The 21071-nt window shown below is 70.2% G+C and overlaps 2 protein-coding genes across 2 annotated transcripts; one reads left to right on the plus strand and one right to left on the minus strand.

The window, feature by feature from the left end:
* Nucleotides 1-21: 21 nt before the first annotated feature.
* MICPUN_99146 (predicted protein) lies at nt 22-19748 on the plus strand (the record flags this gene model as incomplete). Its single annotated transcript, XM_002499384.1, has 2 exons — nt 22-364; nt 556-19748. The coding sequence occupies 2 exons, from the start codon at nt 22-24 to the stop codon at nt 19746-19748; spliced, it is 19536 nt and encodes a 6511-aa protein (XP_002499430.1).
* On the minus strand, nt 19720-20753 carry MICPUN_107820 (predicted protein). Its single transcript, XM_002499854.1, has 2 exons — nt 20655-20753; nt 19720-20483 (listed from the first exon to the last, which is right to left on the minus strand). The coding sequence occupies exons 1-2, from the start codon at nt 20655-20657 to the stop codon at nt 19977-19979; spliced, it is 510 nt and encodes a 169-aa protein (XP_002499900.1). The 5' UTR covers nt 20658-20753; the 3' UTR covers nt 19720-19976.
* Between the last annotated feature and the right edge of the window lie 318 nt (nt 20754-21071).

Here is a 21071-nt window from a genome sequence, read left to right on the forward strand (position 1 = left end):
ACGCGCGCGCCTCGTGTCGACATGGCGGATGATGACGGTGCATTCGACGGCGACGATGTTCCCGTGCTGGGCGAAGACCTGGAGGTGCTTCGCGAGCACGGAACCCCGCCGATGTCCCCCGAGCGGGGCGGCATTCCCGAGGCTGTCGAGTCCGCGGAAGGGGCGTTGTCACCCGCGCTGCAGCAGGGTCAGGAAATGGGCGAGTTTGCGCGTCAGGGGCGGCAGGAGGAGGCGCTGTGGGAGGCGTTCCAGGACCTTTTCCTGACCTTGCAGGAGACCGGGGCGAGGGCAAAGGGTGCGCTGCACGCGCTCGCGCCCCACTGCCTCCGACCCTTCATGCGGCTCACCCCAGAGGTGGTGCAAGGTGAGGCCCCGACCGGCACCCCAACCAATTCTCGCGCGGAGAGCCGAAAGCAACAACCTCCCTTCCGCAGAGGCGCACCCGCGTTTTTTTTTCCACATCCTTCGCGACCCGCCGCCTTCGCGCGGCGTCATCCACCCGACGCTGACGCTGACCCATCCGCGCCCTCCGCGCCCTCTCTCAACCCATCGCAGAGCTCGATGCGGTGCACGTCAGGCTCCTGCTTCCCACGCTCGAGGCTGTGCTCGTCGCTTTCCAACGCCATCCTCACGCGCTGACGCAGCTCGTCGACGACGACGTCGAGACCGCCTACGGCGTTTTCGGATGCGCGTCGTGCCTCTGCGTCTCCGCGCTGGAGCGATCCGACGAGCTGGGTTTGGATCGCGGGACGCGCGTGGGGCTCGTGGAGATGCTTCGCGTGCTCGTCTCGCCGGCGTCCGACGCGTCCTCGAGGGGCAGCGCGCGCACCATCTCCGCGGAGTGGGCCGAGGGCGCCGCGGAACGACTTCGCGAGACGCCCGTGCCGGAGCTGCCAGCTGTGGATCTGGGATGCTCCATCCGGGCGCTGCGAATGGACCAGCCCGCGCCGAGCAAATCGGAGCTCAGCATGTACACGCAGCTCATGCGCGCTAACCTACAGGCCGCGAAGGAAGCCGACCGGTCCGCGAAGGACGCGCTCATGTCCGAGGACGCCGGGCGCGTTCGCCAGTCCCCCCCGGCGTCGCCGGGGTCGAGCCGAGTTCGCAAATCAGACGAAGACGCAAACGACGAGGACGACTCAGATGCAGACGACGAGCACGACTCGGAGGAGGAACGCGAAGACGCGCTCGCGCGATGCAGGGACGCGCTTCAGGACGGTGTCCCGGACGACATGCGAACCGGCTCCAAGCGCGGCGGCTCCAAGCCGTCCACGCCGAAGAGAGCATCCGTCGACCTCGAGGCTTCCATGAAGATGGAGTTGGGCCTGTTCACCGCGGGCCTGACCAGGGTCCGGACCAACCCGGGAATACCGCTGCTGGACCCCCCGCCGGTGACAAAGGCCGAGGCGTTGGCTCGGGACGTGGCGAGTTACGCGGCGGAGTCGCTTCGAGTGCAGTCCAGGCTCATGCGACTGTGCGTCCAGTGGGAGGAGCGAGCCGGGGAAGCCGCGTTGTCAGTCGCGGACTCGAGACTCGCGAATGGTCGCGCCACCTCGGACGACGACGACGCCTCTATCGAGGTGGACCACTCGGCGTTGACGAGGTCGGCGCTCGCGGCGCTGTGCGCGGCGGCCGGACCCAACCCGCTCGTCGCGGCCGCGGCGGTGCGAGACGCCGCCGCCGCCGCCGTCGCGCTCGGCGTCCAGCTGGCGAGGTACGCCACCGACGATCCGAGATCCGCCGCGTCCCTTGCCCGCGCCGCGGGGGAACACGCCCGCGCGCTGCGAACGTACGTCGGCGGCGCGCTGCGACGGCACCCGGCGGCGCTCGCGAACGTCCGCGCGTGCCTCGCCGCGGCGTTTCTGCGGTTGCCGCTCGCGCGAGTCCCGCCGTTGGTTCAGATTTCTGGACAGCGCCCCGCGACAAACGCGTCCGCCTCCCGAACCGGGCCCGAGTGCCTGCTGGATCACGAGGGCCAGCCGTGGGACCCGACGGGGCACGCCCTGGCGGCGTCTCCGCGGATCCGCGACGCCGCGCCGTGGTGGCTCGCCGGCCTCGGCGTCGGTCTCGGCTTCCTCGAGGACGTCGTCGGCGCCGGGTCCGTCGATCGCGACGGGGGTTCGTTTGGGCTCGGGGGCATCGCGCTGCCCCCGGGGGCGCCGGCGGCGGTGGGCGCCGCCGCCGCGGGCGCCGCCGCGGACCTCGGTAAGCCCAGGAAACCCGAGGATATCGTCGCGGCCGTGCTCCCGCCCACCGCCGGCACCCTCGACGCGCTGATCGGCGCGACCCTGGTCTCGCTGTCGCTGTCCGCGATTTCTCCCGAGGGTGGATTCTCCGATCGCGGTTTCTCCGTGAAGGACGCCCGGCGGCTGGCCGCGAGACTGGCGACGCACGCGCTCGCCTCCCTCCGCGTGCACCGCGCGCCTCTGGCGGCCAGACACTGCGACGCGATCGCCGCCGCACTGGCCATGACGGACGACGCCCGCGCGGCGGACGGATCCATCGACGGGGGACGCGCCGCGGAGGCGGTCAAGTCTCTCGCCGACGCGGTCCTCGGGGAGTCGACGCCTCTCGGCCCCGCGCTGGCCAAGGCGCTGATCCCGCGCGAGGCGCGATGCGAGTTTGCGATTAAGGTGATCGTCCACGCGGCGGCGCCGCCCGCGGGTTTACTCGCCGTGGCGGCCGGGTGGGCGGTGGCTTCGCTCGACGAGGACGCCGCTTCCCGGCTGTGGGAGCGGGGGTTCGGATCCGTCGCCGGCGCCGGGTGGATAAACGACGGTTCCCCTTCCCCGGGGATGCGAACGACGGTTCCCCTTCCAGGAAGGGGGGGATGGTATCGGGACGCCGCCGAGGGTATCGGACCGACGGACGACGGTGCGGCGGGGGACCCGCGGGTGAAGCCGCGGCTGGAGCTGTGCCTACTCGCGTTTCACCGCATGGGCCGGCGAAAGAGGATGGCGGCGCTGGCCGACGCGCTCGAGACGGTCGCCGGTTCGATCCCCGGCGGGGGCGCGACGTCTCGGGTGGCGAGGTCGCACGCGGCGTTTCTCTGCGCGCACTGCGTCCGAAACTTTCGCGAGACGCCGCGGTGGCTCGTGGCGCGAGTGCAGCGAACCATGCGGGGGGAAGATGACAAAAAACCAAGCGCAGCAAACGGCGCCGCCTTTGGGGGCGTCGACGCGCTCCTCGCGTCCCTCGGCGACGGCGCCGCCGCCGTTCACGAAAATAATTCCGGTAAATCGCGACGCGGGAGAGGGAGGAAGGGAATGAGGCTCGAGCTCGGCGCCGAGACGATCGCGGCCGTCCGCGAGGCTGCCCTCGTCCTCGCCGAGGCGCCGGTTGACCCCGAGGACGATTCGACCGTTCGACCATCCGACCGGGGCCCGGGTCGGAGGGTCGGCGCGTACGCTAAACGGGCCGCGTGGGAGTTGCTCGTCGCGCTTCGAGACGAGGGATTCGACGAGGGAACGGCGGGCGTGAAGGGCGAACCCGGGACGCTGGGGTTCCTGTGGAGCTGCTCGAGGGCCTGTCGCACCATCCTCGACGATTCAAACGACGATTCTTCTTCTTCTTCTTCTTCGTCGTCGCGGAGGTCCGTCCCGCCGCAGCTCGTGGAGGCGATGGTCGCGGTATCCACGTCGCTCGCCAGGGGCGTCGGCGAGGACGAGGAGACGACGCGCGCGGCGATGACGTGCGCCGCGGCTGACGCCGCCTGCCGCGCGGCGAGCCTCCGAGCGACCCGCTTGATGACGTCGAATAATTTTGACTCCCCAGACGGCGAAAGATCGGACGTCGTCGTGGCGCGACCCGAAGCCGCGGCAGTCGCGGCGGGTGTCGTGCCGGCGTGGGCGACCCTCGCGGCGCTGTGCGCGTCGCTGTCGCGGGCGACGCGGAGGTGGACGGACGCCGCGCTTAACGAAGCGCTCGCACCCGCCGAGACGCGAGCCGCGATTTTGATGCACGCCGCGGGTCTGCCGTGCGCCAAGACGAGCGTCGCGCTGAACCAGATTCGTCCCGGTCTCGCCGCCGACGTGGCGACGGTGACCCGCGCGGACGGAAGCTGGGAGCTCCGCCGGCGCGAGGCGCTCTCACGCGGCGGCGCAGCCGGAGCTCTCACGCGGAAAAGTTTGGGGTTGAACCCCGCAGCCGATTTGAACCTCCGGACAAATCTCCAGACGCCGTCGGATAATACCGATGCGTCCTCGATCGATCGAAACCCGCGTTCGGACGCCGTGTTGGACGACGACCCGTGTTCGGCGACGACGGCGTACCTCGCCGTCTCCGGATCTCTCGACGACGCCTCCTCCGCGCTGCTCGCGTGCCAGCTGGCGCTGCACCAGGCGCTCGAATCCGCCCGCGCCGCCGTCTACGCCGACGCGCTCGACTTGGAGCTCGGGAGGGACGCGGCGGCGGCGGCGGCGGCGGCGGCGCGCTTCGAGGCCATCGCGAGCGACCCGGCGACGGAGTTTGTCTGGGACCTCGCGGGCGAGTGCGCCGCCGGGCTGGCGAGGTTCGCGGATTCGATCTCGAGCGGCGGTCGGTCGGGGACTCGCAACGCGTTCAAGTCCCCGCTTCCGGCGCTGCTCGCGGAGGCGCGCGGGGCCCAGGCGGATCGCGCGCCGTGTCCCGCCGCCGCGCTCGAGATGCTCCGCGGCGGCGACGCGGCGGTGGCGGTCAACGCGGTGGCGGACGCCGCCGCGGAAGCCGCGGGGGCGTTCGCGCGAATGGGTCTCGGGGGCGCGGCTGGCGGCGGTGTGCGCGAGAGGTCCTGCGAGGTGGGTCGCGGGGCGGCGGAGTTGTTGAGGGCGGCGGCGGCGCTCTTGAACGGCGGCGGGGGCGGCGCGAGGCTGTCCCCGACGGCTACGTTCTCGCTCCTCTCCGCGCTTCGCAGGCTTTGCAAGCTGAGGTCCGCTCCCGGCGTCGCCGTCGAGGACGTGTCGCGGTGGACCGAGGCGGCGGCGCGCGAACCGACGTGGATCGACGTCAACTCGTCGCACTCGAGCGCGCACTCTTCAACGCGGGGTGACGCGGATTCGGACGCGCATCCGGCGCGTTCGGCCACCGTCGCGGCTCGCGACTGGGTGTTGTGCACCCTGCTCACCCCGCCCGAGGAGCGAGAGGGTGGGGTGGGCGCGATGGACATTGACGGCGTCCGCGGCGAGGTTGCGCGGTGCGCGCGAGCTCTGTGCGACTGTCTCCTCGCCGCGTCCTCGCAGGTGCGCGCGGGCGCGACGTCCTTGCTTCAGGATCTGTGTGACACACACCACGCGGGGCCCGGGGGCGGCGACGTCTCGGGTAAAACCGAGGGAATCGCTGGAATCGACGGCGCTCCGGTGGCGCTCCTGGGAGCCATGCTCGCGCGTTTACCGCGGCTGTGCGCGTCGCAAGAGCCGAGCGACGCGATGCGCGTGACCCACCTGCTGTTACGACTGGCGGTTGGCAGAGGCGAGGCTGGCGCGAGAGCCGCGGCGGTCGGGCTCGCGGCGGTGGTCGAGGCGGCGTCATCGAACGCGTCGAACAGCTCCCAGACGGAGCTCAGGACGCTACACGCGCAGCTCAGGACCTTGGCCAAGCTGTGCGCCCCCCCGCCGCCCGTCCCGCCGCCCCCGCCGCCCGCCGGGGCTCCGATGGCGGCCATCGCCGAGCCCCCGCCCGCGGCGCCCCGGCTTCCCGTCCGGAGGCTCAGCCTCCCGTCCTCCCGTCCTCTCGAGGATTCCGACGCCGGCGAGCTGGTGAGCACGTCGACGTCGATCCCGCTCCGAGCCGGAGAGTCGAGGCTGGACGCGATTCGAGCAGCCGCGGCGGCGCGACGCCTGGACGCGCTCGACACCGGATACGTCGAAACCGAAACCGCGACGTCCGCAGATGAGCGCGCGAGGCGGATCACCGCGAGCCTCGTCGCCGACCTGGACCTCGCGCTGGCGAACGACGACGGGATGGCGGCGTCGACAACCTCGGTCGTCGGCGGTTCGCGTTCGGCGACCAGTCACCGCCCGACCAGTCACCGCCCGCTCGACGAGTTGGTGGAGATGGAATTCGAGGAGGTGGCGCGGGCCGCGGCGGCGGCGGCGAGGAGCAGGAACGACGCGCTGGCCGCGGCGGTGGGTCTGGACCTCGACGACGACGACGACGACTCGGACCTCGACGACGAATCGGAATTCGCCGTGGTGGTGGCGGCGCAGCACCGCGCGGCTGCGGCTGCCGCGGCGACGTCCGCGGGTGAGCGGGGGCGAGCGCGGCTGGGGCGGTCGGGGCTGGGCGGCGGCGGCGGGATCCACTCGACGCAGCAGCCGCCCGCGGCGGACCCGGACGTGTGCACGTTCGTCTCGTCCGGCAGCAGCTTCATGGAGCAGCACTGGTACTTTTGCTACACGTGCGACCTGACCGTGAGCAAGGGTTGCTGCGGCGCGTGCGCCAAGGCGTGCCACGTCGGGCACAAGGTTGTGTACAGCAGGAGGAGCAGATTCTTCTGCGACTGCGGCGCGGGGAGCGTGCCCGGGCACGAGTGCCAGTGCCTGATGCCCTCGTCCGACCCGGCGTCGACTTCGAACTCGCGATTCGGGATGGATCGCGCCGACGCCGGCAACCTCGATACAGACCGCGGCGCCGACGCCGACAACCTCAAAGCCCCGGCCAAGTCCCGGGGATACCGGCCAGTCACCGAAGACTCCGACAGCGAGGCGGACGACGACGACCCGAACTCGCAGGGTTTAGGGTTACTAGACATCGATGAGACCGACGACGAGGACGAGTCGGTGGCGCCGTTGACCTCCGAGCCCGGCGCGGCGAAAGCCGTGGCGGCGCTTCGAGACTCGCTGCTGGGCTCCGGACTCGCGGCTTCGCTGGTTGCGCTGTGCGATCGTGTCGTCGATCACCTGCGCGCGAATCCGCCGTGGGATCTCCCCGCGCGTCGTGGGATGGAACAATCCGTGGCGCTGCTGTCGCTCCCGCCGCCCTTCGAGCTCGCGCCCCCGCCTCCGCCGCCCAGGCTCTTGATTCCGGATCGAACGGCCATCGCGGCGACGACGAGGCACGACTTGGTGCACCTTCGCAGGGGTTTCAAGGCTGGCTCGTTCGAGGTCAGGCCGCGGCCGGAGCACGCAGCGCCGAGGGAGCTTCTCCCGGCTATCGTCATGGGCACGCTCAGGCGAAGCGCGTTGAGCTGCGCGAGGGGCAGCGGCTTCCTCGCGGTGGCGGAGGGCGATAAGGTTTGCGTCCTCGACGCGGGCGCGCTCGCGGGCGTGGGCGGCGCCGGTTCGATCGTACCGGTTCCCGGCTCGGCGTCGTCCGCGTCATCCTCCGAGCAGCGCGTCGGCATCCGCCCCTTGTCCCGCAGCGGCGTCAAATTCGAGGTTTCGCGCGTCCTCTTTAACCCCGCGGCGGACGAGTACCTCGCCGTGGCGGGCTACGCGCAGTGCCACGTGTTCACGCTGGGTCCCAAGGGAGAGGTTGTGGACAGGCTGTGCGTCGGTCCCGAGGAGTGGCCCCTCGACGGCATGCACGGGGCGCTGCTGGACGTCGACTGGGTCCCGGGAAGGACGGGCGCGCTGTCCGTAACCGTCTCCGCGCACGTCGCGGTGTTTGACCTCGCTAAATCGTCCGTCGCGCCCGTGCTCACGGTCAGTCTGCCGCCGAGAGAGGGAGGGGGCGACGGAGCCCCCGCGCGCATCGCCGCGAGCGCGTTTGGGTTTAGGAAAGGTGTCGAAAACCGTCTGCTCGTCCTGTCGGAGGATGGAGCCCTGTACTCGCACCCGGTTCGAGACGGGGACGAGGGCGACGCGACGATCGACGAATCACGCAGGCTTGTCCTGCCCGAGGTTTGCCGCGGGCGCGCCGGACTCAGCGTCCACTTCTCCCGGGCGCACGGGGTGGCGCTGGCGTCCTTCGACGGCGGCGCCACCGTCCTCGCCAGGCTTCATCCGGAGACGGGAGCCGTCGCCGCGTCTTGCGTGGTGCACGAGTCCGACTCGGGGTCCACCAACCAGGGTCCAAACGGGGACCACCAACCAAACGACGAACCCGAGGCGTCCTCGCCCTTCGGCCCCGCGGGATTCTCGCACTGGTCGGAGGCGTGCGCACCGCCGCCGCCCTCCCTGGCGGGAGCGGCGCCCGCGCCCGTCGAACCGCCGCCGCCGTTGTTTGTCGCCGCATCCGCGAGACACGACGGCGCCGCGGTGGTCGTCTCCCTCGGCGGCGGTGCACCCGCCGCGCAGCCGTTACGATCGAACCCGGACGCCGCCGCTCAGCCAACCGGGGCGGGCCAAACGAGGGGCGGCGCGGCGTCCTCTTCCGCGACGCTCGCGAGCGTCATCGCCAATCAGCCGTCGGTGCTGGGCCACGCGGGGTACCAACCGATCGATCTCGACGTGGCGTTTCTCTTCGCCCTGAGGGACGATGGATCGCTGCAGGTGTTCGCTCAGGAACCCCCGCCGCCGCCCGGCATCGCCGCCGCCGACGTGCAGCAGAAGCAGCTCGCGAGAGCCGCGGCGAACGCGTCGGCTCGGGAGGCGATCGCCGCGCGACTTCGCGGGGCTCAAGGCGTCGGCGATGACATCGGAAACGACGAAAACGACGAAAACGCCGACGAATCAAAGGGCGCCGCGGCCGCGTTCCCGCTCGACTTTTTCGAGCGAACCACGTGCGTGACCGGCGAGGTCACCTTTGGCGGCGACCTCGCCCGGCGGACCTCGTCCGATTCGCTGCGATTCGCGCTGCAATCGGAGGATTCCCACGTGGAGGCGCCGGCGCCTGGCGCGTGCAAGGTGACGGTGTCCCTCGCCAAGGCGGGACACGTCATCGTCGGCCTTCGCGTCCACCTCGGCAACAGCGGGTCCACGCAGACCCCGACGGAGATGATCATCGGACCGGCGCCGATTCCCGCGCCGATTCCCGCTCCCGCGCCGGCACCGCCGCCCGGAGTCGCGCCGCCGCGACCGCCGCGATCGTCGAACACGACGACCGTTACGACGACCGTTACAACGACGGACGGGAGGCGTAAGTTCCCCTTCGAAATCGGCGCGAGACGCTGGTACGACGTGCCATTGACCAGGACCGAGTCGGTCGCCGCGGAGCGCAACCTCGTCGTCTACCTCGGCGCAGCCGCCTCGCCCGGAACGTGCGTCAGGGTCGACCACATCGAGGTGTATTCGATGCCAAAATCCGAATTCGGCTGGGAGGCGGCGTGCGACGAGGCGGCGCAGGCTGCGGCGTCGGCCGCCCTGGTCGAAGCCGAGGCGGCGGCCGCCGACGGAGGATTGGATCCGTGGGAGGGCGAGGCCACTGCCGCGGGGAGATCGGACCGCGCGGCGAGGCACGCGGCTCGATACCGCGGCGCGGCGGATGAGATTCGTCAAAATCCGTCAAAATCCAACGGAAGAAACGCCTCTGGAAACGCCCGGAGAGCCCCCGTTGTAGATTTGCTCTCCGACGAGGAACGCGTGCTGTGCACGTCGCTCGGCTTGCTCGAGAAGAGCGCGCGGCGCGCCGACGCGGCGGCGGCGGCGGCGGCGGCGAGACTCAGCCTTCGCGTCCTTGTCCCAGCGACGCTTCTCGAGGCGTCGTCGGACACACGGGTCGGACACACGGGTCGGACACACGGGTCGGTCTATGACGGGGGCGGGGACGGGGACGGGGAGGACGCGGGGCGATCGAAGGCGGCGGCGGCGACGTGGATCCCGTCGACGACGACCCGTCGGCTCGCGTGGCGCGTCCTCCAAGCCTCCGTCGCGACGGGAAAGTCCCTCCCAACGAACCCGTCCTCCCCGGAGAACCAATCCTCCTCCCGCGACAACGACTCTTGCTCCTCCGATGACTCATCCTCCGAGGTTGTCCGCGCGGCCGAGATCAAGGACGAGGCTGTCCTCGCCGCCGCGTCCGCCGCCGCGTCGTCGCTCGCGTCGATGGACCCGACCCGCGGGCCCGGTCCCGCCGACGCCGCCGCGTTCCACGCCGCCGCTCGAGCGGCGGCGAGATGCGCTTCGAGGCGGCCGGGCGCCTTCGCCGCTTCGGTGCATTCGCTCTCTTTGACGGCTTCGCTGGTCGCCGCGCACGACGCGATGATCGAGGCTGGCGCGGGGGCTTGGGACCCGGAGGAGACGGCTCCAGCGCTCGCGCACCTCGTCGCGGCGACGACCGCGCGCGATGTTGATATCGAAGAAGGTTCGGATTTGGGCGAAGAAGGAAGCGCCGCGAAGAAGGATGGAGCCACCGCGGCGCTGAGGGCGGCGTCGGCGATGTTGCTGTCGGGGAGGGAGGACTGTCGGTACGCTGCGGCGAACGCGCTCGCGGATGCGCTCATCGCGCCGGCGGCGAGCTACCCCGCGGCTGACTACGCCAGATGCCTCCTCCCGGCGGCGACGGCCGAGTCGTCTTCGAGAATCTGGTGCGAATCCGTCAACCGCGGGTCCCGGGTGGGCGGTTCCCTCGGGAGAGCCGCGGCGCCGAAGGACGAGGGACCGCCGCCGACACACATAAGGCCGGCGCCTCCCGGCACGGAGCTCACCCAGTTCTCCTGCGATCGGTGCGATAAATCCCCGGTGCTCGGCGTCCGGTGGCACTGCACGAGGTGCCCGGATTTCGACCTCTGCGACGAGTGCCACCGCGAGTCCAGGTCCGGCGGCGGCGCCACCGGCGCGCTCTACCCGTCGCTTCACTCGGCGTCCCATCCGATGATTTGCTACCGGGTCGGACCGAGACGGGGTGCGGCAGGCGTGCTCGGGTCCGCATCAACTCAGGGTTCCGGCGCCGACGAAGCCGAGCTCGCGGCTGGTTTCGACGATTTCGGCTTTCGTTTGGCGTCGCCGACACAACCGCCGTCGGAGGGGAAGCTTCGCCTCGCCGCCGCGCTCGCCGCCGCGCTCGCCGCCACGACCGACGACAACCTCGGACGAGATCGCGGCGCGGCGGAGCTTTCGCCGTACTTTGTGCTCCTCCGCAGGCTCGTCGCCGTGCCCGAATACGCGGCGGCCGTCGCGCCGGCGATCGTGGCGGCGGCGGGAGCCGCCGCCTCTTCTTTCGCCGCGGCCGCTTCACTCGAGAACGGAACGGCGGTTTCCACCCCCGACCACGCGCGGGAAAAGGAAAAGGAAAAGGAAAAGTTTTTGCTGCGGCTCTCGCTGCTCTCCGCGGTGCTCGCCGCCAAGGCGCGCGCGCCCGCGGGGTCACCCGCCCAGGACATCGAACCGCCGAATAATCTGTTCGCGAATAATCTGCGAATAATCGTGGCCGAGGCGCTGTCGTCGTCGTCGTCGTATGAATCGTCGCCGTCGTACGTCGAGGAGCCCGTGGTTGCCGTCGGCGGCAACGGGAAGACAGTCTCGATTCGTTGGGGCGACCCGCGCGCGTCGGATCGCGACTTCGCCTCGGAGCTCGTTCGTGAGCGGGACATCGCGGACGCGGCGGATGAGCCGGGCGTCGCGGGCTGCGGCGCGCTCTTACGCCCGGATCCGGCTTTCGGCCCCGTGCGTTTCGCGTCGGAATCGAGGCTGGACCTTGACGCCAAGCTCCTCGAGGCGTGCGTGGCCGTGACGCATCAACTCGTCCGAGACCCGGAGGCGTCGCACGCGTTCGCCTCGGTTTCGTCGTCCGCCAAGCCGTCGAGGAGGCTCGGGGTGTCCGCGCGCGTCCCGCCGCCGACGACTGTTCACGCGAACGACGGTCGGGGCGGGCCCAAGACGTCGCCCATGGTCACCCTGGACGCTGACTCGTCCAGGTCTTGGACGACGGTACTGGCCGCCTTGCTCGCCGACCCGTCGGGGCCGAAATCCGCCGGGATCCGTCGCCACGCCAGGAAACTTTTACGCCTCGTCGCCAAGTCGAGGGACGCGTATCACGCCGTCAGGGACGCCGCCGCGCTGGAAACCCACGCGCGAGGGTTTGACACCGCCGCGCTCCCGCGGCCCGGACCCCGGCTCGCGGAGCGTTCGCCGCACGCCGCCATGCTATTTTCGATGTCGCAGCTGTCGTCGTGCGCGGACATCGCCGGCGCGAGGCCGAAATCGTGGCGGAGCTTTGTCGCGTCGAGGCCCGAATTTTTGCGTACAATCGCGCGGTTCGCGCCGTGGGTTCCCGATCGCTCGCAGCTGGACGCGCTCAAGCTGCTGACGCACGCCATGTGTGGGTCCCCGGAGCTGAGAGCGCCGGGCGCGACCCTCGGGCTCGGGTCCGGCGGCAGGCTGAGGGTGATTCGTCCCGACGAGCCGCCGCATTCGACTTTGACTTCATCCGGGGAGTCGCACGCAAAAGGGGATTCCGCCGCGGACGAAGCCGCGCTCGAAATCATCGCCGGCGACTTCGACGAAAAAAACGGCTTTTCGCTCTTCTCTTTCGTGACGTCGCACCCGAGCGCGTCCGTGCGTTCCGCGGCGGCGGCGGCGCTGAGGGCCGCGTGGCGAACCGCGCCGCCCGACTCGCGTCACAGGGCGTCAATCGCCGGATCGATATTTTCATCGCTCCCCGCGCTTGCACGCGTGGGGAGAGACGCCGCCGACGCCGTCGCCCTCGCGGGTTGGATACTTTCCCCCGACGGGGGCGGTGTCGAGGACGCGTGCAAATCGCTCACGCCGAGTCGGATCGCCGCGTTCGTGCGCGAGCTCAACGTAACGCTCGTAACGCTCGCGTCGCATCCCAACGCGCGCGTGTACCGGCGCCTGCGCGACTACGTCGACGAGGAGGGCGACGGGTACTTTTTGGACTCGGTACCGGAGCCCGTCTCCGCGCTCGCGGCGGCGGCGGCGGATGACGACCTCTCTATCGGTCCGTCCACGGTGGCGGCTTCTTCCACGACATTGGCGGCTTCTTCCACGCACGTGGCGGCTTCTCCGACGACAGACCTTTTCCGGAGGCAAAAGCTGGACGCGGGACGCGCCGAGCTCTGCTACACCGAGCGCGCCGTCGTCGCCAAGCTGCACACTCGGTCCTCCGTGAAGACGATTTTCGTCGGGTTGCACAACCCGAGCCGATCGAGGCAGGTTCGCAGGCTGGCCGTCTACCGCGCCACCGCGCCGGTGCCCGTGTCCAGGCTTCGCGTCGATAGATCCACGTGGCAGCGCGTGGCGTCCGTTGAGCTCGCGCCCGGCGCCACGGAGGCGGCGGTGGAGCTGCCTTCGCCGCTGACGTTTTCCGCGTGCGTCGTGGAGTTTATCGGATTCCACGCAAACCTTCACGCGAAATCGCAGGAGATGCTGCAGTGCCCGAGGTGCTCCCGACCGGTGACGGACCGGCACGGCGTGTGCGATCACTGCAGGGAGAACGCGCATCAGTGCAGGCACTGCAGGAACATAAACTACGAGCACCTCGACGCCTTCATATGCAACGAGTGCGGTCACTCCAGGCACGCCAGGGTGGAAATCTCCATCGCGGCCAAACCGGCGGGGTCCTACCCGCGGGTCCTGACGGAGGAGGACGCCGCCCGCGCGGTTTCGGACCTCGAGACCGAGAGCGCCTCCGCGGCTCGCGCGAGGGCCACCGTGAACTCGCTCAGGAACCAGCTCAGAAAGATGCTCGAGTCGGCGCCGGGCGAGGACGGGGATGAATCGGCTGCGGCCGAATCCGTCAGTAGGTCGCCCCCGCGGCGCAGAGGCGACGACGCAGGAGCCACAGCTGGAGTCTTCAAGGTTGGCAGACGCGCGAGCGAAATCGTGGCGATGTACGGCGAAAGGTGTGCGGCGGCACACGCGCAGGCGGCGGCGGCGGAGCGGCGCAGGCGCGGCGTTCAGTCCGCCCTCGCCGAACGCGCGACGGACTCGTCATCAGACGGAACCAAATCCGCACGAATGCATTCCGAGGAACCCGGAGACGGAGACGAAAACCTCGCACTCGCCGCCGCCGTCAACTACGGCTGCGCGGCGGCTTTCGTCGCGCTCGCCCTGCCCCTGTGCGCGTCCATCGCCAATCTAGACCCCGTTCGCGACGACCTCGTGGCATCGGCTGAGTCGAGCGGGTTGGCGATTTCGCTGGCGCGTCACCACTCGGAGCTCGGCGCGTCCCCGAAGGCTCGCGGCGACGCGCGGGAGCTTCTCCTGGCGCTCGCTCGGAACGACCGGTCTCTAACGGAGGACGCGTGCGAGGTCATCGAGACGCGCACGAGTGCGCTGTTTGGATCGGGTTTAGGGGCGGGTTTAGGCACCGAGGCGCTGGAGGCTCTCGCGGATGACTGCCGGCTGCTCGCGGGTCTCGCGCGCTCGGCGCACGACGACGACGACGATGACGACGACGATGATTACGGGGGGTATTACGATGAGCTACCTCCGGGGTCAGCGGCGCTTCCGCCCACTCCCGCATCGGAGCACGGCTTCGGCGACGACGCAGACGAGGAGGAGGAGGAGGAAGAGGAGGAGGAGGAGGAGGCTCGACCGTTTTTCCGCGACGACGAGTCCGCGGTCATCGACGTGGGCACGCTCCTTCGGGACGACCTCGCGCGTCTCGCGGGACTCGACGTCGACCCCGACGCGTCAACCCCACCGACCGCGCCTTCCTCGAACGCGCCACCCTCGGGCCTGCCTCCCCTTCCGCCGGGCGGAGTCGCGACTTCGCGGCGGCTTCCCTCGACGTCTTCGCGAAAACCGCCGCGACGGACGACTTCACAAAAACCGACTCGAGAGACGCTTCCTTCCTCGCCCCGAACGCCCGTTCGACTCCTCGTGGAGCTGGCGCACCGGGCGGCGAGCGCGGGTCTCGCGCGGGACGCCGGCTCGTGCGAGCGCGTGATTCTCCCCGCGCTACGTCTCCTTCGCGGCGTCGCCGCGTTACCCTCCGTGTGCCGCGGACGACGTTCTCGCGCGGCGCTGGCGATGAACTATATAGGGGTCGAGATGCGTCCATCGATGAGTGAGCCGTCCGTCGCGGCGAGGGCGATCGCGATCCGCGTCGCTCGCGCCTGGCGCCGTAAATGCCGCGGTCGGCGCGACGCCCTCGCCGGCTTTGGCTCGGAGGTGCTCCTCGGCGCCGACGACGGTGTTCACGAGAGAGAGAATTCGCGACGCGAGTTCGAGGGGGAACCGACGACGTTCGCGAGTGCCACGTCGGTCAAGCTCGCGACGACGATGACGACGACGACGACGACGACGACTCGCTATCGTCTGACGTGTAACGACGACGACGAGAACCTCTCCGCGGTTCGAGGCGCGGGCGCGTGGGCGGTCCGGATGCTCCTCGCCACCGGGTCCGCGGAGGTTCGATCGGAGGCGTCCGCGCTCGTTCGAAACATCGCCGCCGACGGCGAGCGCGCGCGACTCGCGGTCCTGTCCCTCCTCGCCGACGCGTTGCCGGACGCGTGCGACTGCGCCAACTCGGCGGAGGCGGGAGCCGGGGACGGCGCGGCGACGTGCGACGAGTACTTTGACACGTTCGCGTCCGTGATGGATGGCGGCGACGAGGACGCCGCCGTCAGCGCCCGGGGGTACCTCAGGTCGTGTGGGGCGTTGGACGCCGTCGTTCGCGAGATGGCCAAGGAGAGCGCGAGGCTCGGGCACGCGGAGGCGGCGGCGTTTCCGACGCCGGACCGCCCTCGGGCAATCATCGCCCAATCATCCGCCCTCGGCCAATCATCCGACTCGGGCGCGTTGGCTGGACGACTCGCCGAGGTACTCGCCAGGCTCGTCGCCGACGTCGCGACGCCAATCGACGTGACGACGGCCGCCACGAAACGGCTGGCGAAACGGCTGGCGTCGACGCCCGGGGCGATCGCGACGGCGACGCGGTGCGTGCTGGCGCTTCGGTCGCTCGTCGGCGCGAGAACCGCGGAGGCGACGGCGGCGGAACGGACGCTCTCGGCGCTGGTTCTCGCCGCGGTGGAGGCGTCGGCGGAGGCGAGGAGGATCGCGATCGCCGCCGCCGTCGCCGAGGCTCGTCGAACGGGACCGGCGCCTCTGGACCCGCCTCAAGTGGGTGAACCCGTTAACGCCGACGTCGACGACCCGGGTAACGAGAGGGGTTTGGAAAAAGAGGGTTCCGTTGTCGAGTTTTCGTCGCCGCCCCCCGCGCCGGCGGGACACGTGCTGTCGTGGCTCGCGCGTCTCATTCTGCCCGACGATTCGTCCGAGGACGCGTCCTACTCGCTTCGGCTGGTCAAGTCCGCCACGCAGGAGGAGTTCATACGGGGACAGATGACCAAAAACCCGTACGACTCGGCGGAGCACTCGCTGCACTCGATGCGCGACGTTAAAAATTTCGTGTGCGTGTCGCTGGACATGCACGGGTTGTGCGACGACGACTTTGGCATGGAGCTCTTGGTCGCCGGGAAGATCGTGAGCCTGGACCTTCCCGTCGCGGACGTCTTCGAGCACGTGTGGAGGCGAGCCGTGGAATCCGGCTCCGACGGCGGCGACGACAGAGTCGGCGGCGCGGGCAATCCGAGGACGAGGATCCGCGGCAGACACCGCCTCGTGGACGACGACGACGACGACGACGACGACGACGACGACGACTACTACGCGGGCGAGCGGGACCCCCGAGTCGTCGCTGCTCGTCCTCCGGCGACGATCCCGCCCATGGTGGTCACCTACAGGCTGCAGGGCCTGGACGGGGAGGCGACGGAGGAGATGGTATCCGAGATTGACGGCGCGGGCGCCGAGGCTGACGAGGACCCGGAGGTGACCTACGCCGTCTGCGCCGAGCTTCGCGAACGCCGGGGGTTGGAGGCGTTGCTCTCGCTGGTGCCGGTGCTTTCGGGCGAATCCGGTGCCGGATCTTTCGCGGCGAGCCCGGCGACATCTCCGAGCGAGACGGCTGGCGTCCTCATGCGACTGCTTCGAGCCGCGGCGGAGCTTAAGCTGAACCGTCGCGCCATGCTTCGCGCGCGGGCGCTCCCTGCTCTCCTGGCCGAAGCGGGGAGGCTGTTCGGCTGCGGCGACGACGCGCCAGCCGCGAAGGAAACCGGAAACGAGCTGCTCCTGCTGGTGGAGCGGCTGCTGACGGAGGAGACGATCATGGCGGAGGAGAAGGAGTCGGAGGCGGCGGAGGAGAAGGAGTCGGAGGCGGCGGAGAAGGAGGACGGCGTTGTCCTCGGGGGCGGGTCGACGTCGACGTCGCTTCCCCCCGGCGGTCTCACGCGGTCGTTTTCGCGCGGCGCGCTCGGCAACTCGGGTAAGCAGCCGTCCCTCGCCGGGTTGTCCCGGGGTTCAGGGTTTAGTCTAAACCCTGACCCTACTAAACCCAGCGGCGCTCCCTCCGCCGACGCCGACGTCGCGAGGCAGGTGGAGGTCTTCCTCGGGAAGCTCGCCGAGCTCACCAAGGGCGCCGGCGGGGCAGGAACCAGACCCGGGGGCACGAACGACGGCGCCGCCGCCGCCACCCTCGCCAGGGTCCTCCCGAGGCTCGCGGTCACCGACCCGAACGCGGTCGAGGCGCTCGCGAAACACGTGGCGACGTCCTGCGGCAGGCTCAAGGACCTCGACGGCCTCGCGTCGGGGTTACCCGGCGCGGAGACGCTCGGGTTGGAGCTCAGGTGCTGCGCGTTGGTCGTGGAAGGTATCCCGCGCGACGCGTCGGGCGCGAGGCTAAAGTCAAAGGCGCTCGCGATGGGAGCGCTGCGATCGGTGACGGGGTACCTGCTCGACGTCGCGTTCTCGGCGCCCGGCGCGAGGGACCTGGACAGGGGAAGCCCCGGGTGGAGCGACGCGTGCGCGCGCGCGGCGCTTCCCCACGCGCTCGCCACGCTCGGCGGGCTCATCCGGTCGCACCCCGAGGGGGCGGTCGTCGCCGCGGCGGCGACGTCAACCTTCGAACGCGTACCGGAAGCGACTCCGGATGTAACTCCAGAAGCCGAAGCTCCTCCGCGCCGCACGCTGCTACGTCTGCTGCACGCCCTCGAGCCGGTGACGGAACGCGGCGTGGGAACGCTCGCGGAGAACGCGCTGGAGTGCGTCGAGGAGATCGACGCCGCCGCCGCCGAAGCAATCGCCGAGCTTCGCCGCGCGACCAAGGCGAGTAACGCGCAAAAGGCGATGGAACGACGCGAGAAGATGCTGCGGGAGATGGGTCTGACGCGTCTATCCCCGGCGTCGCCGTCGTTGGGGAACCCGACGCATGCACAGTTGGCTTCGCCCACCGGCTCGCTCGGGGCGACATCCCCCCAAAGCTTCGATCACCCCCACGGGAGCTACGCCACCCCCACGGGCTCGCCGCTCGGCTCTGGCGCTCGAGACTTGCTCGCTTCGGCGATGTCGCCGAGCAGCATGCTCGGCATCGAGGACATCTCCGACGACGAGGAGGACGAACGCACCGGGGGGCTCGTGTGCCGCGTGTGCAGGGAGGGGTACAGGTCTCGGCCGCGGGAGCTCATGGGCGTGTACTGCTTTGTCAAGCGCGTGGAATCGGCGCCGTGCGCCTCGACGTCGGGCGTTCGACATAGAGGAACCGTTTCAGGAACCGTTTCGAGCTCAACCGTCGCGGGGTACGCGACGGTGTCGCACTTCAACGCGATTCACTTCGCGTGCCACGCGTCGGCGCGACGGGCGGACATCGCGCTGCGCACGCCCAAGCGCGAGTGGGAAGGCGCGGCGCTGCGAAACAGCGAGACGCTGTGCAACAACTTACTGCCGGTGCTCGGAGGCGGCGGGGTGAGGGACTCGAGCTACCGCCGAGCGGTTGAGGGTTGGTGGGAGAACGTCGCGCAGGTGGGGCGGCAGGAACCGGCGGCCGCCAGGCTCCGGCTGGCGCTCGCCGACGTCGCCATGCTCCTCGGGAGATTCGCGATCGGCGCCGCAGCCGCCAGCTTCAGCGCGGATTGCCACGGCGGCGGCCGCGAGAGCAACATGCGGGTGGTGCCGCACTTGCTGCGGCTCGCCGCGCACGAGCTCGCGCCCAATTTGGTTGGGACCGGCGGTGTGACCGACGATGCATACGACGACGAATTAGACGAGTTCGGGGAGGGTATCGACGACGTGAACGACGGCGTGACGGGGGGAACGAACGACGGACGCCGACGCCGGGCACGCGCCGCGAACGCCGCCGGTGCATCCGTCGCGACGCTGAACCTTCGCAACGCCGAAGCGGCGAGAATTTCTTTGGAGGCTTTGAGTCGGGGCGACGTCGTCGCCGCCGCCGGCTCCGTCGCGTACCCCACGGCGCTGGCGCTGTCGACGCTCGTGACGACGCGGGAGGAATGGTTGGGGGGGCTCCGGCGCGACGCGCTGCGCGCCGCGGCGGCGCACGCGAGGAGGGAGGGGAGCGCGTGCATCGACGGCGCGTGTTCATCCACGGGTTTGTCCACGTCAGCGTCCAGGTCAGCATCCACGTCAGCTTTCACGATCGCCAAGCCGCTCCTGATTTACGTCGGGCTGGTGGACAGGTTGCAGCTCGCGCTGAAACCCGCCGGGGGTGCCCGCGGCGGGGCGAGCGCTCGACCGCCGCCGTCGGCGCCCGTGCCCGTGGGCGGCGGCGGCGGCGGCGGCGGAGGAGGAGGAGGAGGAGGAGGAGGAGGAGGAGGAGCGCAGAGGTCGCTCGCTTACCTCGCCGCCGACGCCGCCGCCGGGGTCGCGGAGAGGCGAGGGGACCACCCTGTAGTGCGGGGATCAGCCGCGGAGACAGACTCCGAGGCGACAGCCGTGGACGTCCTCTTGGACGTCCGCGAGAGGTTGCGAGACGCATCCGCCGCGTACGAATTCGCGGTGGACGCGCTGGAGTGGCTCGAGGATGTCGAGTCGGCGGAGGACGCGACGGAGCTCTTCGACGCGATGGGGGTGCTCGGGGACGCGCTCGACGGTGCACCCACGGCCGACGCCTTCCTGGACGAGGCGTTCGCGCTCTGAGGACGCTCGGCGAGGAACGACGGGGGGGCCGAGGCGCGAAGGGACGACGGAGGATGGATGAAAATTTTAGGAAACGTATTAGCCGCGCCGCCGGCTGCGCCGCGCGTTGTATCATCATACACGACACCGTTTAACGCACACGCGTCGACCCGCGCCGGACGAAGAGACTCTCGGTGCGACTCTCTCAAAAACCCTTCTTTTTCACATCTCGCGCCTCGCCTTCGTCTCTCACGCCTTCTTTACCTTCTTGGCCTTGGCGTCCGCGGAGAGCATCATGACCGCGCACGACGCCGCGAGGAGCGCGAACTGCACCACCAGCGCCTCGGGCTTGTCCTTGAGGAACGTGAGGTGGAAGTGAACGGCGCCCGTCATGAGCGCGGTGAGGATGAACGCGCCCATCTGGGGCGCTGCCCAGAGGAGGACGTATCCCCAGACCTCGATGGCGCCGATGATCTTGGCGAACTCGTGACCGTCGCCCGCGCTGCACTTGAAGCGGTAGTCGATACCCGCGGAGGACATCAGGCCGTTGGCCCACGGCGTCCAGGCGTGCTCGCACCACGCCAACTGCTCAGCGGTGTTGGCGGTGGGGACGCAGTCGCCCTTCTTGCCGATGGCGACGGGGCAGAGTTCGCCGTCGCAGCCGAGGATGGGGACGGAGTACTTGCACGCCGCCGCGCGCAGGTAGAGCGCGAGGGGAACGATCTTGAGAACGAGGAGGAGCGTGTCCTTGACAGCCTGGGCGAGGACGACGGGGGCGGGGGAAGGGAAAGGACGACGGTGAGCGCGAGGTTCGGAAGCAGGGGAAGGAGGGTTTTTTGGTGACTCGGATGAGATTAGATTGACCTCGCGGGGGGTTGGGGAACCCTCGAGCCGCCGCGGGTCGCGCATCGGGACGTCGCGACGCACCATCTCGAGTGGGAGGGACGACAACGGTTCGGAGCGGATCGGCTCGCGCCTGTGGAAGTGACCGCGACCCGGGCACCCTCCCGTCTCCCATCGCCGACAGGGAAAAAGCTGCCGCACGTTTTTCCGTCATTCCACGGCTGCAGGCCCATCTGCCATGGCGCGCCAGGTAGGACCAGGGACCGATCAGACGCACAAACGTTTGAACCGGTCTGGCTGGTGACTGGTGCCCAACCCGGGTGCTCGGGCGCGTCACACGCGCGAGCACGCGGAAGGACGCATCCCACGCGCCCTCCGACGACGGACCCGGACACGTCGGCGAGGTCTAACCGCGCGGCGCCCTCGCGACTCGGACCCGTGGGAGCGGTCCGTCGATCGGCGCACGCCAAGCGGGGGTCGAGAGCGCCTGGCGCGGAACGT

The sequence above is a fragment of the Micromonas commoda genome, chromosome 2 (genome assembly GCF_000090985.2).
Source record: "Micromonas commoda chromosome 2, complete sequence".
Lineage (NCBI taxonomy): Eukaryota > Viridiplantae > Chlorophyta > Mamiellophyceae > Mamiellales > Mamiellaceae > Micromonas > Micromonas commoda.